At 39.3% G+C, this 14551-nt stretch overlaps 2 protein-coding genes across 16 annotated transcripts in view; one reads left to right on the forward strand and one right to left on the reverse strand.

Moving 5' to 3' along the window:
- The window catches only part of FUBP1 (far upstream element binding protein 1), a 30988-nt gene extending 27055 nt beyond the window's left edge, over window positions 1–3933 (forward strand). For 7 of the 8 annotated variants that reach the window (XM_028733008.2, XM_028733013.2, XM_028733004.2 and 4 more), the window contains one exon: window positions 1565–3933. In XM_028733008.2, coding sequence (XP_028588841.1) covers window positions 1565–1672 — 108 coding nt within the window. In that variant the 3' untranslated portion in view covers window positions 1673–3933. The remainder of the gene's footprint in view (window positions 1–1564) is intronic. The other variant, XM_028733005.2, reaches the window with a different exon arrangement.
- A 125-nt stretch (window positions 3934–4058) lies between these two features.
- Window positions 4059–14551, reverse strand: part of NEXN (nexilin F-actin binding protein) — a 32041-nt gene continuing 21548 nt past the window's right edge. For 5 of the 8 annotated variants that reach the window (XM_028733020.2, XM_028733015.2, XM_077928559.1 and 2 more), the window contains 8 exons: window positions 13218–13415; window positions 12844–13023; window positions 12255–12443; window positions 10159–10356; window positions 8912–9133; window positions 7169–7354; window positions 5365–5725; window positions 4059–5269 (listed from right to left, as the gene is read on the reverse strand). In XM_028733020.2, the coding sequence (XP_028588853.2) occupies window positions 5256–5269; window positions 5365–5725; window positions 7169–7354; window positions 8912–9133; window positions 10159–10356; window positions 12255–12443; window positions 12844–13023; window positions 13218–13415 (1548 nt within the window). In that variant the 3' untranslated portion in view covers window positions 4059–5255. Of the gene's footprint in view, window positions 5270–5353; window positions 5726–7168; window positions 7355–8911; window positions 9134–10158; window positions 10357–12254; window positions 12444–12843; window positions 13024–13217; window positions 13416–14551 lie in introns of those variants that run through there. The other 3 variants (XM_077928558.1, XM_077928561.1, XM_077928560.1) reach the window with 2 other exon arrangements.

Raw genomic sequence — 14551 nt, forward strand, 5'->3', positions numbered from 1 at the left:
TCCTTGAAAGTTTGAGCTTTACATTGGTATTCTCCCTTTGCAGAATAGTTATAGAAGGATCTTTTTCATTACTGTATTTTGCTGTTTAGCATCTTGATATCCTCCTCTTTCTACTTGATTAAAAATTGCATGTACATGAAGATGTTCCTTGACATACTTCTACTGCATTAACAGTTGCATTTTCTTTTTTATCCATGACCACTGTCTCAGACCCATATAGCTGCTATAGTTAACATTTGTTTTTATACATGGTTTAATTCTTTAGTATATTTTTTCAGGCTTGTTATTGAATCGTTCTAAAAGGCAATATGTGCTAAGCAATCGGTTTGCAGCACTTTGCTTAAGAATTCAGTGTAGTAAGGATTATATGCTTTTTAGTTACTAAAACTGCGTTTGTGTTAGAAATATGCTATTTGGAGTCTGGGAGTACTTAACAGAAATACGTCTTGCAGATGAGCTCTGTTTTAAAATGCTGAAGACTAGTCATTAAGTTATATTTTGAAAAATCTCCATAAAACTTTTTTACTTTTACTAATTCATACTGAAAATTGGTATACTGTTAAAATCCACTGTTTGCTTTTTTTGCATCTATTAGATTACATGCAATACAGTCTGTCTTGCCATTGTCTGTTGAAGTGCAGGTTTGATCCAGCCAGTATAGAACTAGCTCTGTAGGGGTGAGGAGGACTGTGCTGTGTATCATCCTTGATTGTTCCTTCAAGGAGCATTGCACTGTAAGTACATCAGAATGACAAAATGATGAACTGCAACAGTATCTTTTTGTCACTGTTCCACATAATGCAAATGCCATACCTGTGTGAATATTATGTTGGAATAAAATACAGTGCTGATATTCTAGCAAATCATAATTGCTTCTTAATTCAGAAACCTAGGTGTTCATAAATGTATGTGTATGAGCTTAATGGTAAGTATTCCTGAGCTATTTAGCTTTAGCAAAAGAAATTGTCATTTACCTAAGTAATAATTGTTCATTAGGGTTCAAAAATGAGATATATTCAGATAAAAACTTGTGCATTGTTAAAAACGAAAGTTTGAAATGCTTGTCAGGAGGAAGTTGTATTGTCTTCAGTTGTCTGCATTTATTTGGTGATAGAAGTATATGTTAATTTCTAAACCTTTATTAGCCTTATTTTTGGAAAACTATTTTGTTGTTTTGGAGTATACTCTTAGGATGGCTGCAAGAAAAGAACAAAATGAGATCAGAAATGAAGTAGTTTTACTGCACAGATAATTAGAAATGCATTTTGTTGTACTGTAGAATCAGGAGGGAATTATTTTTATCCCAATTTAGGTTAGGATTAAAATTTTGAAAAGACTACTAGGAAGTTATTAAATATATTTAGTGTAGGCTGTAAAGTCTCTAGATCAAATATTTTGCATGATTAGTCTGTAGCTTATTCGAAAATGGTGTAGTTACTAACTAAACAGAGCAACAATTCACCAGATTCTTTATCATTCACCAAATGGAGGCTGTTGATTTTGATTCATTTAAAGTATAAAATCTTTATTAATTGCAAACAGTGCAATTATTTATACTTCACAGTGCCTTCCCAGACCTTCCACCTTAGGTTCTGCTGCAAAAAGCACAGGTAAGCACAACCTAAGGAAGTGTATAAATACATATTTCAGTTTATTAATGTTGTCCCTGTGAGAATTTTTTGTGCTTGTGTATTCAAAAGCAATCTGCCAATATCTTCCCCAAATGTATTCTGCTATTCATGGTTTCATTCCAATGGAAAGTCTGAAACAATTATTTACATTTCTGGGTAAATGTGTATCTTTATTTTTAAAAGATAAGTGGATTGCTGCAATAATTTTTGAGTAAGTCACTTTTACTATTTTTCCCTCAATAACAGAGTTGTTACAAATGAATATAAAATATTTTTTCAAGATACAGGAAATATTGGTCAGAATTTCAACAGCCTTCACAAATGCTTTTATAATGTTCAAAGGATGTTATACCCAATACTACTTATTCAAGCATACTGTGTGTTTCATTCCCAAGGCAATAACGGATTTTAAGTTATACACCATAAAACATAACCTAGCTTGCTTATTTGATAAAGAAGGGAAATTTAGACTTGAATTTTGCAGAATAGTTGTAGAAAGCATGTATTACCAGTGAAATGTTAACAGTTCAGCAAATCTTTCCTTTTTATAGGAAACTCCTTCCTACTTTGCTATTTCAGCTGAATTGCTGTATATTTTTGCCAGTTTAAATGTTTTGTATATGGCTTATTTAGATAGCTTAACTGGTGCATTTTTTTTCAGTTTAGATAGACGATGCTAAGGCAGTACCATCAGTTTTTTGTTTGTCACTTAATAAAATGCTTTGATTTTATCAAAAGTCCTGCTTTTCTCTGCATCAAAGAAAAATATTCAAAAAACCCTGCCTTCATTTTCACACACAGTGCTGAAGATGCTGCAAGCACCAAATCATAGCTCATAAAATCAGGTCCTGAGATAGTTACTTCCAATAAAGAGGATTCCTTTGAGTGTATGGCCATGATGAGCCGATGAGCATGGACCATAGAAGGGCTCCATGTAGAAGGTAAAATTGGCAAAACAATACCGATTTTAAATGTATCCCATACTTAATGGTGTAGGGTATAATTTGCCTGTTTTAATCGCTTCTCATTCTTTAAAGTGCTATTTGCTTGACCATAAATGTTCCATAATTTGTTATGTGGTAATAATACAAACCATCTATCAAGTTACACTTTGCTGAATAGTCAAGCATAGATAATGTTTTGCATTTCACAACTAAATTAATAGTTGTACTTGAATTCCCTCGAGCCACTTCATATTTTGTTGTAGTTCAACATGTCAGATTTCATTATTATATGAGAACTAGATACGTGCTGAAGAGCTTCATCTCTGTTGGATTTTGTTTCCCCATTTTAAAACAGCTTGTTTTCGCTGCTCAGTTTTTAATATAAACATAGCTTGAAATTTCAAGGGAAGGGATGTAATAGAAACTAGAATGAAATGGTTGGCATAGGGGATTATGCATCTGCTTTGATAATCTTTATACTAAGCATTTTTTTATTTTCATTATCAATTTGCTGGTGGACCTACAGGCATCTTCTTGCACCAAGTGTAGTTTTGGTATTCAGTTTTGTCTGATTTCTGTCAGAACTCTTGCATTGAATCAAAAGGTTCCATTCCATTCATTGAGTTCGAACCTTTATATACATAGTTGCCTCGTTTTCCTTGAGCGGTTCTTGTGCTATGGCAGGGGGGAAATAAGTGCAAATTTCTCGGTCACAGAATATTAGGCAGTGAGAGTAATGAATGTTTGGAAAGATGATCTTAATTTCAACTAATAACAATGTTTACAGATCACCCTTCAGTATGTGTGCTGTATAGGATATGATTTGCTAGTTTAAAAAAGTGATCTTTAGATTCGTGTAAATTGCAGTTATTTTTAGTAACTAGGTAGGCTATATCATTCACCTTTCTGAAAATATTACATCAGCTGCTGAGAAATCTTTCTTTTCATAATCTAGGCAGTAGAAAGAACTTTTAGATTTTTGTTGTGTGTACTAGCAGTTCATAAGGCAAAACATTCGGCCCTACACAATGCAAACAGTAGCTACTCCTTTCCTACTGGTAGTACCCTATGAAAGTCCTGTGTTTATGCAACCTTTATCTTATATGCATGCAAGATGCATTTTCGTCCTAAGATAGTGTTCTCTACAGAAACTACCCGTGTAAAAAAAAGAAGATTGTCTTTTAAAGGCTACTGTGATGGGAAGTATCTTAGGGACATGCAGCTTGGACGTGAGGTAAATCAAATGCTTTACAGTATGTTGTGTTGAGCTTGCAATATTGACACTGTATGTACTCATGAATACACATTAATTGTAATGTTTTTGTATAAGTTCTCAATAAATGTAAACTAATGGGTAATTTGTCTCCTGTGGGTTTTTGGGGGGTAAGGGGCAGGTACTTAAAGCTTTCAAGTGGAAGATGAAGTGTTACCGTTTCTTCCAGTGTTTGCAGCTGTGCAAGTATTAAATAAAGAACATACTCAATTTTAGGAACTGAACATATTTATTAACCTTCCAGTTCAGATACAGAATAAGTCATTTGGTACAACGTAAGGAAGAGACCCAGTTATCTCCTGCATAAAATGTAAATCAGTTCTCCTGATCAATAAAAGTAAACCAAAATCCCATGGAAGATTATGCAAATTTCTTCCATATCTCTCCATTCCAGCACACATTTTAGTCTATATTGGAGTTTAGTTGGTTGTTTCTCATGTAGCAAAAAGCATGGCTGTAATATCTTGTTATACATACATATTTCTGTATTGTGTCTGGTAAATACTGAGTGAGATGATTCAGTAAATAATTATACAATACGAGATGTAAGTTGAAACATCATTCACTATGATTCTAACACTTCCAACCTGAAAGATACAAATTTGGTTCAATATTCCAAGCAAGATGCTGGACAATGCCTACCATCTAATACAAAACAAATGCAAATGTTTTATTTCAAAGAACATGACATACAACTGTGTGTACACATTTAGTTACATAATCCTGCTTTCAAGCCAATATAATCTTGGTTTAATTTTATTAAAGCATATTAAAGGGAAAGTTGCATTAAACAAAGGCATAACTTAAATAAACCACTACATTATTTTTGGCTACTTAATAGTTTAACCAAAAAAAAAATACTTTTTGCTCTCAAAGCTTCCAGGACCAAAGAAATAAAGATCATTTTTTATGTAGTACGAATTAAGTGGTCTTTGGATTTGATTTAATTTAATACTGTGTTTGTATATGGTTTTGGCTGAATTTTCTATATGAAAACTAACATTAAGTAGTCTGCTACTTAGGGTAACCTTACATGAAGTAGCCGATCACATTCAAGACAATCATGCATTTTGATTAACATGGTGAAGACTTGATGGGATCATATGACAAGCTGTTTCATATGAACAGCTTGGCTTTCCTGATAAGAATCTCCTTGTCACAGAAGCAATTCAGTGGCATTAACAAGCAGCCACAGTGCTGTTTACAAGTGGAAACTGAGCCATTGTTTGTCAAATGAACCAAACTTCTGTTGCCAAACTTCAGTCTGAAACCAAGAGATAAATCTGGCAATTGGGGTATCTTATTTGAGGAATGATAGACAACTTCTTGTTGGCCCCACCACAGGAGAGAGAAAGAAAGATGGATGTAGTAAATTTAGGGAAGGAAGGCTCCAGAAAAAGTAGGATATTAATAGTCATCAGCTAGAGAAGAGAAAAGAAAAGAAAGTTAAGAAAAGATCAACAGACATGGACAAGAACTAAAGATCTGAGAACTTTTTAAAAATGCTAACTCTTACTCTCAATAGTGAGAATACAGGTGCTAGCTGCTGTTCCTCTGCTGTTTACTGCTTTACACATATATTCTCCTTCATCTTCCGGGAAAGTTTCTGGTAAGTAAAGGCAGTAGGTTTCTCCTCTCTCAATATATTGATAGTCCTCGCAGTCCTGCAACATTTCGCCTTCAAACCACCATGTAACCTCTGGCTTGGGTTCTCCAGTTATTTTAACAGTAAACCTTACTGGTTCGCTATCCACAACAGACACATTTTTAAGAGGCTTTTTGAACCAAGGAGCACCAGATCGTGCTTGCTGCTCTTCATCCTCATAGACTGAGCCGTTAACAATGCTGCCATCCTCTTCCTCCTCCTCTTCCTTTTTCTGCATTTTGAAATAAAAATTGCAACAACAAATGCTGAAACACATTATACAGCACATTGAACAGTACCAGTATGGTCAGCTTGGATAGCTCATTTGGTTAGTGTGTGGCACTGATAACTCCCAAAGATTGCAGGTTTGATCCCTGCGTATTCCTCCATTGCAGAGGTTTGGACAATATCCTCTGGGTCCCTTCTATTTTTTTTTATTATAGGTACAGCTATTCTCAAGATCTATCCTCACACTAGTCTAACCACACTAGTGTGACAACTGAAACAATGCAAGGATGGAGTTCTGCAAAGGGAAGCAGGCCTAAGTCTCAAAACAAGTCAGTGGGATAACCAGGAGATTGTCTTTTTAGCCTTTAATGTTTTGTGTTTTCTAGGCTTTGTAGAACAATGCAATAGTAATCCTTGCCCGCTTGCCAAAAAAAACAAGCCTTGGTTCTACTGCATGTACCTAGAGCTTCTGCTAGATAATAGATCATCTCTTACTCTAACGAACCAGCACGTGGATAGGCCTTCAATTTTTGGGTATTCCGTTAAAGGAATCTGGCGGTCGTGTATTCTGTCCGATGCCTGCTTGGCGGGAGGCCATGGCACGACCCTCGGTAACATCAGGGGAGAGCCTATAGTTGGATTAGCATCAACAGGCTCCACCTACTGGTGAATAAACCCCCCTTGTTTCAGACTCACCCCTCCTGAGGGGGTGGAGTCAGCTGACGTAATCCAATGCCTAAGCCAATACCTTTTCACTTGCTGTAATCAATAAAGTTGTGGCATTTTCTTGCCCATTAACCTTATATCACGTGTCCTTGTGTTTCATTCCACTGCACGGGGTACAGGTCCTCAAACCACAAATAAAATTTGCAGGCATAGGAGCCCCGCCAGAATTGATGAACCCTGCCAAATTGTAAGCAGTTGCACCCAAGGCTTTTCATGCAGAGCACCTTAAAAGTATATTATTGCCTGTCAGACGTGGGCGCATTTGCAGGCATGGTCTCCTGTTTTGAGGGGATGAGGCCTCCCCAGTGTTGATGGCTGCAGGGGTTCTGCTGCAAGGGAAGAGTTAATTACTTTGGGTGGCTAACATGAATTTTAAGGTTGTGGGAAAAGGAGAATGAGCCCCAAAGGAGGACTGGGGTAGGGGAAATGTCACACAGCAAAGATTCTCTTACCCTAACAAAGATTCTCTTACCCTAACAAAAGAGAGGATGCAGTTTCTCCCTGGGAGTTCTCTATTGCACCCGGGTGGGGGTGGAGCCCCACTTTCCCACCCCTTCAAGATTAGGGCATTTCCTTAGCTTTTTTTACTTTCCCTTCCCCACCCCAACTAAACCCAGTCACTTTTGGGGGTTCCTGACTCCACGGAGCAAATCCCTGATCTCACTTGACACTTTGCTAATGGCTCAAACTAGTTTGGGCATGCGAAAACCACCTGCATCACCTTTTGCAATGCAGCATCAATTTCCTTCTGTTCAAATTGCATGCGTAGCATTTTTTGTTCTTCAATTCTTCTCTGCTCCTCCTCTTCTCTTGCCTTTGCCATTTGTTCAAATCGGGCCTTCATGTCTATCTTGTGTGTAAATGGAGCTTCAGATTTTGTGGCTGGCTTTACATCTACTTCATCTTCCTGGAATAATAAAAACATTATGAGATGGCACCAAGTTTTTGGAAAAAGTGGAGGGCGGGGCGAGAGAGCTGTTATTACTGGATATGGAAAACAGGCAGAAAGCTCACTACTCCATAAACTGAATATATAGAGTCTGTTACCACAAGATGTTAAGCTGTAGGCAAAACAAAACAAGTTTCTTCTAGTGACATAAGGCATATTCTGTAGTATCGCCATAATTTAATGCTTCAAGGAAAAGAAATTACAGTGCACTGTCACAAACATAATTCTAAGCTTTATAATCCTGAGAGGGTGGTGTTTGCTACATGATTTGCAGGAAACTTGGATCATGAATACTACTGCCTTTAAACCTACTTTATTTTTTCATTTTGTGAAGATAAATAATACGTATGAAATCTGGAAAGGAATTTTCAGCTAACTCCCTAGAGATAAAATAGGAGCACAGTCCATGATAAAAACAAGACGCAAGGCAAAAAAAAGAAAAAATTCATTATTGTCACTATACAGTAGCAATCACACATACGGCATTAGCACTGTGACATATGGTAGGACTCAGACTAGACGTGGCATGCTGAAGATAAGCGTCATATTTAATAAGTTCCTGGAGTTCTTCCTTTTTGCCCAAATCCATTTCAAAAGGAAGGGAAAGAAGACATTAGACAGAATGTGGTCGTTCTGACCACAGAGGACTCTCTTTGTCCTCTTAAATTGAGTAGATCTCTGGAAAAACTGGTTAAGTAACTGCTGCAGGCATAAGCAAACACGGCCCTCCAGATGTTTTGGGACTACAACTCCCATCATCCCTAGCTAACGACCAGTGGTCAGGGATGATGGGAGTTGTAGTCCCAAAATATCTGGAGAGCAGAGTCGTGCCTGAAGGGGATCCTCATAGTTTCTACTTAGCCACACAGACACTGCGAAATTGACATACTACAGATTTAATCAAGCTGTAATTTTACACAACTAATTATAGGTATCGGCTAGTAGCCCAAGGAGTGGATGTGAATCCCCCATTTGGATGCCTGCAAAAACATCTTTACTTCCAACAAGCCTATCCAGATAAGCATTTGCTTTTAATTTTTTCTGATTTTTATCTGTGTATTGTTGATAATTATTATATACATTGTCCTGTGCACACTATGCGAATATTTTTTTGAAAAAGCACTTTCGCATTTTTTCAAAATGGTTTAAAAAACCCCACAAAAGACCTGTTCAGCCAAGCCAGTGGTGCTCATACGTTATCACGAGGCAGATTCAGAATACAGTTCCTTTGGTTGATAACAGTACTTGTCTGTATTGTGATTGCAAGTTTCTCGTAGGTGGGTCACACAATGCAGCAACGTATAAATTTCGTAACCATATGTGACCTTCCTACCTGCAGTTGCTAGATTGAAACATTCCCACCGTCCCATAGGATCCAGATATGCAAAGTAGTAACCATGTGGAGACAGATTTACACAAACAGTGCTATCACTAAGGCTTCAAGTCTTGTGGTAGCCACACAAGCCCTCATAGAAGCTAGTGCAAGGCAGCCACTGAATTGAAAATGGGACCTACCTCTTGAAATTTCTCTGCTTCCCTTTCTTTTATTTCCTGATCCATAGCTCTTCTCCTTGCTCTTTCTTCTTCAATTTTTTTCTGTATTTCTTCTTCGGAGAGCTGCCCAATTTTCTCAAACTTTTTCTTCAAGCTCTTCGCTTGAATAGAACCACTTCTTTTTAACCTTATTAGCTCCTCATATTCCCTGCTTAGCTCAAAGGTTTCACACTCCTCCTCTTCCTATTTGAAGGAAAATATGCCACAAGGTTATTGACAATCAAATAATAATAATAAAAAAATCCTAAATGTGCAGTGCTTAAATAACGCACTGTTAATTATGTAATTTACATTGCTTTGAGCAGCGGCATTGAATTGCCTGGGTCCGCAACACCCTGCCTGCTGTTTATTTTGAAGTCCAGTTAGCTAGTAACTATAATTTTCATGGAGCGTCTCCTCCCCCATCGTTCTGCCCGGACACTGAGGTCCAGCTCCGAGGGCCTTCTGGCGGTTCCCTCACTGCGAGAGGCCAAGTTACAGGGAACAAGGCAGAGGGCCTTCTTGGTAGTGGCGCCCGCCCTGTGGAATGCCCTCCCATCAGATGTCAAAGCGATAAACATCTACCTGACATTCAGAAGACATCTGAAGGCAGCCCTGTTCAGGGAAGTTTTTAATATGTGACATTTTAGTGTATCTTTCATCTTTGTTGGAAGCCGCCCAGAGTGGCTGGGGAAACCCAGCCAGATGGGCGGGGTACAAATAATATATTATTATTATTATCATAATTATAATTTTCATGGGACGCGGGTGGCGCTGTGGGTTAAACCGCAGAGCCTAGGACTTGCCGATCAGAAGGTTGGTGGTTCGAATCCCCGCGACGGGGTGAGCTCCCGGTGCTCAGTCCCAGCTCCTGCCAACCTAGCAGTTCGAAAGCACATCAAAAGTGCAAGTAGATAAATAGGGATCGCTCCGGCGGGAAGGTAAACAGCGTTTCCGTGCGCTGCTCTGGTTTGCCAGAAGCGGCTTGGTCATGCTGGCCACATGACCCGGAAGCTGTACACCAGCTCCCTCAGCCAATAAAGCGAGATGAGCGCCGCAACCCCAGAGTTGGCCATGACTGGACCTAATGGTCAGGGGTCCCTTTACCTTACTATAATTTTCACAACAGGCTTTTAAACTGCATGCTTTTTTCGCCCCTCATATTAATTCAATAAGCAGAAAATTCTGCATGCACTTGTCACAGCAATTCATGTTAAGAATTGACAGACCTCTCCCATTTCTTGTCTGAGTTGCTCAAATTCCTGCTTTTCCATTTCCAGTTTTTGTCGGCGCTCCTCTTCTGTACGCCTCTTTTCTTCTTCCATTTTTTGTCTCAGTAGCTCCTCAAAGTTAATTTCCAGTTTTCCAGGTGTGAGAGATTCTTGGGATACAGTTTTAGACATTGGCGAAAGCTCATCATCTGGACTCTGTTTGAAATAGTTTTATCATTGCACTGATGAAAGATTACATTTGTGTTGAGCATCCCATTATATTATAATTTAGATCCACGAAGTGACTTGGATTTAGAGAGACCCTGAAAGAGGTTCACTTTATTTGGCTCCTCAAGAGCCCCCAACAAACCTCTGACACTCACAAAAAGTGCCTCTATATGATTTTTGAGTATCTCTTCTCCTTTACCCTCATGGGCGTAGCCAGGGAGGGCAGTTTCTCCCCCAGATCAAGTAAAACAATAGAAATACTTAAGTAACTGACCAATCACGTCAGTTCTGCCCCCCTAACAAAAATCCTGCCCCCCCCAACAAAAATCCTGGCTACGCCCATGTTATCCCCTCTTCTCAATTCAGCAAAAGCCTTTGGAAAAGCTTTTCAGGGGTGACGGCAGGGCCTTATTGGAAGAAAGAACTAAGAAAATCAGCTTCAGCTAGGCATTCTTTGCAGGCTTTTCTCTTGCTCCAAACCTATAAAATTTATATGTACAGGTGTTTTTTGGTCTAAGGTGCAGCTATGCTTAATGATTGCTGTGATATGTTTGCTTATTTATGACTCTACACTAAGGGTTTGATATAAAACACCACTTCTTACTTGGATAAAATCTTCATTGAAATTAAGGCAATCAACTTCCTCATAATGAACTCTGATAATCTCTCTCACACACACACTTTCACACACACACCCCTATACCTTCAGTCGACAGGGCAGTTATGTATATGGAAGTTACAGCTTGACGGGGAAAGATAAGATGTTAATGTACCAAAGCACATTAATGTATTAAAGGATTGTGAAAAGTGAAATACTAAATAAATCCAACCCTACAAACACTGCCAGCAGAACACTGACACAGGATCTGGGCACTAATCAGTTCTTCCAAATAGGAAATTGAAACCAAATGCTCCGTGATGTTCCCACATTTAAAACAAAACACCACATGCTCCATTTCCTCACCAGATGCAATCCTTACCCTCTGCACAATGGTTGCAATCCCTATTTACTTATTAGTAGCTCCAAGACCATAATGGGAAGTGCTCTTTCTCTGAGCTAAATTAGAGGATTGCAATTTTTATCCAAACTTCTTAAACTGCTAGCCTTTCCCTTTGCCAAGCTCACATGAAACAGTTATGGGACAGGGAGCAGTTAATGGAAACAAGTTCTTGAAGGACATGCTTTGTATTTACATGTGCTAATTTCAGTAAATTGAAACAGAACAGTGTGTTTCCGATCTTCTGCAGATTATAATCCCATGAGCATAACTTGAATCCATAGGAGATGTGAGGGAGGTGATTTACACTTGGACCATTGGGTGCCTCTCTGCAGATATGGTGGGGGAGCTCTTGCAACAGAAAGGGGAAGACATGGGCACTGCAAGGGAAATTTGGTGGGAAATGCCTGTCATGGAGACTGCTGGGTCTAAGTCCATGGAAGGGCAAGTTTGTTGAAGCCTATGGACTAGTTGGTTTTCCTGCTACAGTTTGCCTTGACCACTAAGCTGTTGGATTCCTCCTCTTGTGTGTACGGAGAGAGAGAGATGCCACCAAAGTGACGTGCTGGTCATCATGCAAGTTGTTGAGGCTCAGTTGACATTGACATGAAATGGCACATATAGTGTCATCAGCCCAGTCCTATGTGATGCTCTTCCAAGAGAGATTTATGGGGCACCTCCCCTTGACCTTAAAGTGTTTGCTAAAAATGTTTCTATGCTGCCGGGTTTATCCAAGCAACTAGGAATACTTCGGGATAGTTTGTTGATGCTCTGTGGTTTAAAAGTCTTAAATTGTTTTTATTGTATAGATATAACTGGCAAACTACTCTGTATTTTTGTGTGAAACAGTGGTATACAAGTATTTTTATGAATAAATCAATCACCTACCATGCTTTTTCTTGCTTCAGCGAATGCCTTTTTCTCTTCTTCTATGCGCCTTCTGGCTTCCTCTTCTGTTCTCTTTTTTTCTTCTTCTTGCCTCTGCCTTTCTATTTCCTCAAAGGTAAGTATCAGTTTCCCAGGACGGAACTCCTTGACGGAATTTTCATTTTCCTGATCATCATAATCTTCATTTAGCTTGCAGGAGAGAGAGAGAAACCATGTAAATAGTAATAATGATGATGAAAGGTGCAGCAAATTTGAGAGGTATTGAACTTTTAAAAATAACCAAGAAAAAGTTTTAGTATTAAAATAATGTATATAGATTCCCACCCCCTTCCCACTAAAATATACCAAAGGTCATGCATGGAAGCTAAAATAGATATAATTAAATAGCACAGTAATTCAAGTAATATTCAAGCAAATGCAAGTGGAAGTACAACATAAGGATTCACGCAGGACATGATGTGTGAGAGAACATTGAGGTAGGGTTGCATGTGTGTCCCCCGCTTTGAATTTTCATATGGTCAGGCATACATGTCTCCAAGTCCATCCATCCTCCCCTCCACTAAGACCATATTTTGCTCCATATGCTTACCATTTGTTGCCTTGCCTCCTCAAATGCACGTTTTTCCTCTTCCAGACGTTGCCTCGCCTCTTCCTCTGCTTGCCTTTTCTGATTTTCTTGTCTCTGTCTTTCCAATTCTTCAAATGTTAGTTTCACTTTGCCAGGGCTGGGTGATTCTTTTCTTTCGCTGTCAAGCATTTCATCTTCATCCTATATACAAAAGTTTGTTATTCTGACTTAAATCCTCATGATATTTAATGCATGCAGTCTTAAAATCCCAGATTTCCCTGCACTCCTGAATTCACTTAGTTGGAAGCAAGTTTTGCTGTAATAATGGGAGCCTTTTTCCAATGAAGCATGCTTAGGGTCAACATGCAAGGGGTTCCCCCCGCAATCTTGCTTACCACATCTGGTGAGAAATATTTGACTTCCCTGAGAGCTTGCTTTTCCTGCTCATATCTCAATCGCTTTTCTTCTTCAAGCTTTCGCCTTTCTTGTTCTTCTCTCTCTCTCTCTAGGTCCTCAAAACTTATTTTCATCTTCCCAGGTGTTTTGCTAGGTTTTACGGGAACTACTGTCACTAGCAAAGAATCATCACCTTCCTGTTGTTAAAAACAAATGTCACCGTGAACATTTGGACTGTGCAACTACTACTGCCTGTGAAGAATTACGCTTCTACCAAAATGTTCAATTTCTTGGAGGATGTCTGGACAAAATCTGTGGCCACAGCTGACTGTCTTTAGGGTAGCAAAATGGCATCAGGAGGAGATGCTGCTCCAGCTCTGGACACAGCTGTGTCAATCATTTGTGAATACTTGAATCATGCCATCAGTTTAGCACTTCTGAACATTCAGCAGAATAATATATATCTATCAAGCTGTTTGTAGTCCTTACAACAACCCTGTAAGGTAGGTCAGTATTATTCCTATATTGCTCATGGAGTAGCTAAGAGTGACTTGCCTAAACCAGCTAGTAAGTCTGTGACAAATGAGAGACTCCAACGTATTGTAACTCCATTTATCTTTTTCTCAAAAGTTCAGATCATTCAGGTAAAAACCCAGTCCGGATAGAAGTTGAGCACCTAATTTGACACTGATATGCTGCTTTAAAGGTAAAGGTACCCCTGCCCGTACGGGCCAGTCTTGACAGACTCTAGGGTTGTGCGCCCATCTCACTTAAGAGGCCGGGGGCCAGCGCTGTCCGGAGACACTTCCGGGTCACGTGGCCAGCGTGACATCGCTGTTCTGGCGAGCCAGAGCAGCACACGGAAACGCCGTTTACCTTCCCGCTAGTAAGCGGTCCCTATTTATCTACTTGCACCCGGGGGTGCTTTCGAACTGCTAGGTTGGCAGGCGCTGGGACCGAGCAGCGGGAGCGCACCCCACAGCGGGGATTCGAACCGCCGACCTTTCGATCGGCAAGCCCTAGGCGCTGAGGCTTTAACCCTTAAGTTGATAAGAGTTATCTCAAGACAACTACATCTATTAAACTGAGCTTTGCTTGTACTTTTCAAGCATTAAAAGATGGGTGGGGGGTACAGGAGATTAGCTCCAAATGTAGTAAATACCCTTTTCTAATCTGATCTAGGTAGATGTTGTGAAGTGTAAAAGGATGCTCTTGAATAAGTAGAGCAAATATGGTTATTAAATGCCTGGGGCATATGCTCAAATAAAACTATAGAAGGTCCATGTTTATCTGCACTATATCTAGAGGACAAGGCACTCCTATTTGTGCCACT

Source organism: Podarcis muralis, chromosome 5, assembly GCF_964188315.1.
Source record: "Podarcis muralis chromosome 5, rPodMur119.hap1.1, whole genome shotgun sequence".
Lineage (NCBI taxonomy): Eukaryota > Metazoa > Chordata > Lepidosauria > Squamata > Lacertidae > Podarcis > Podarcis muralis.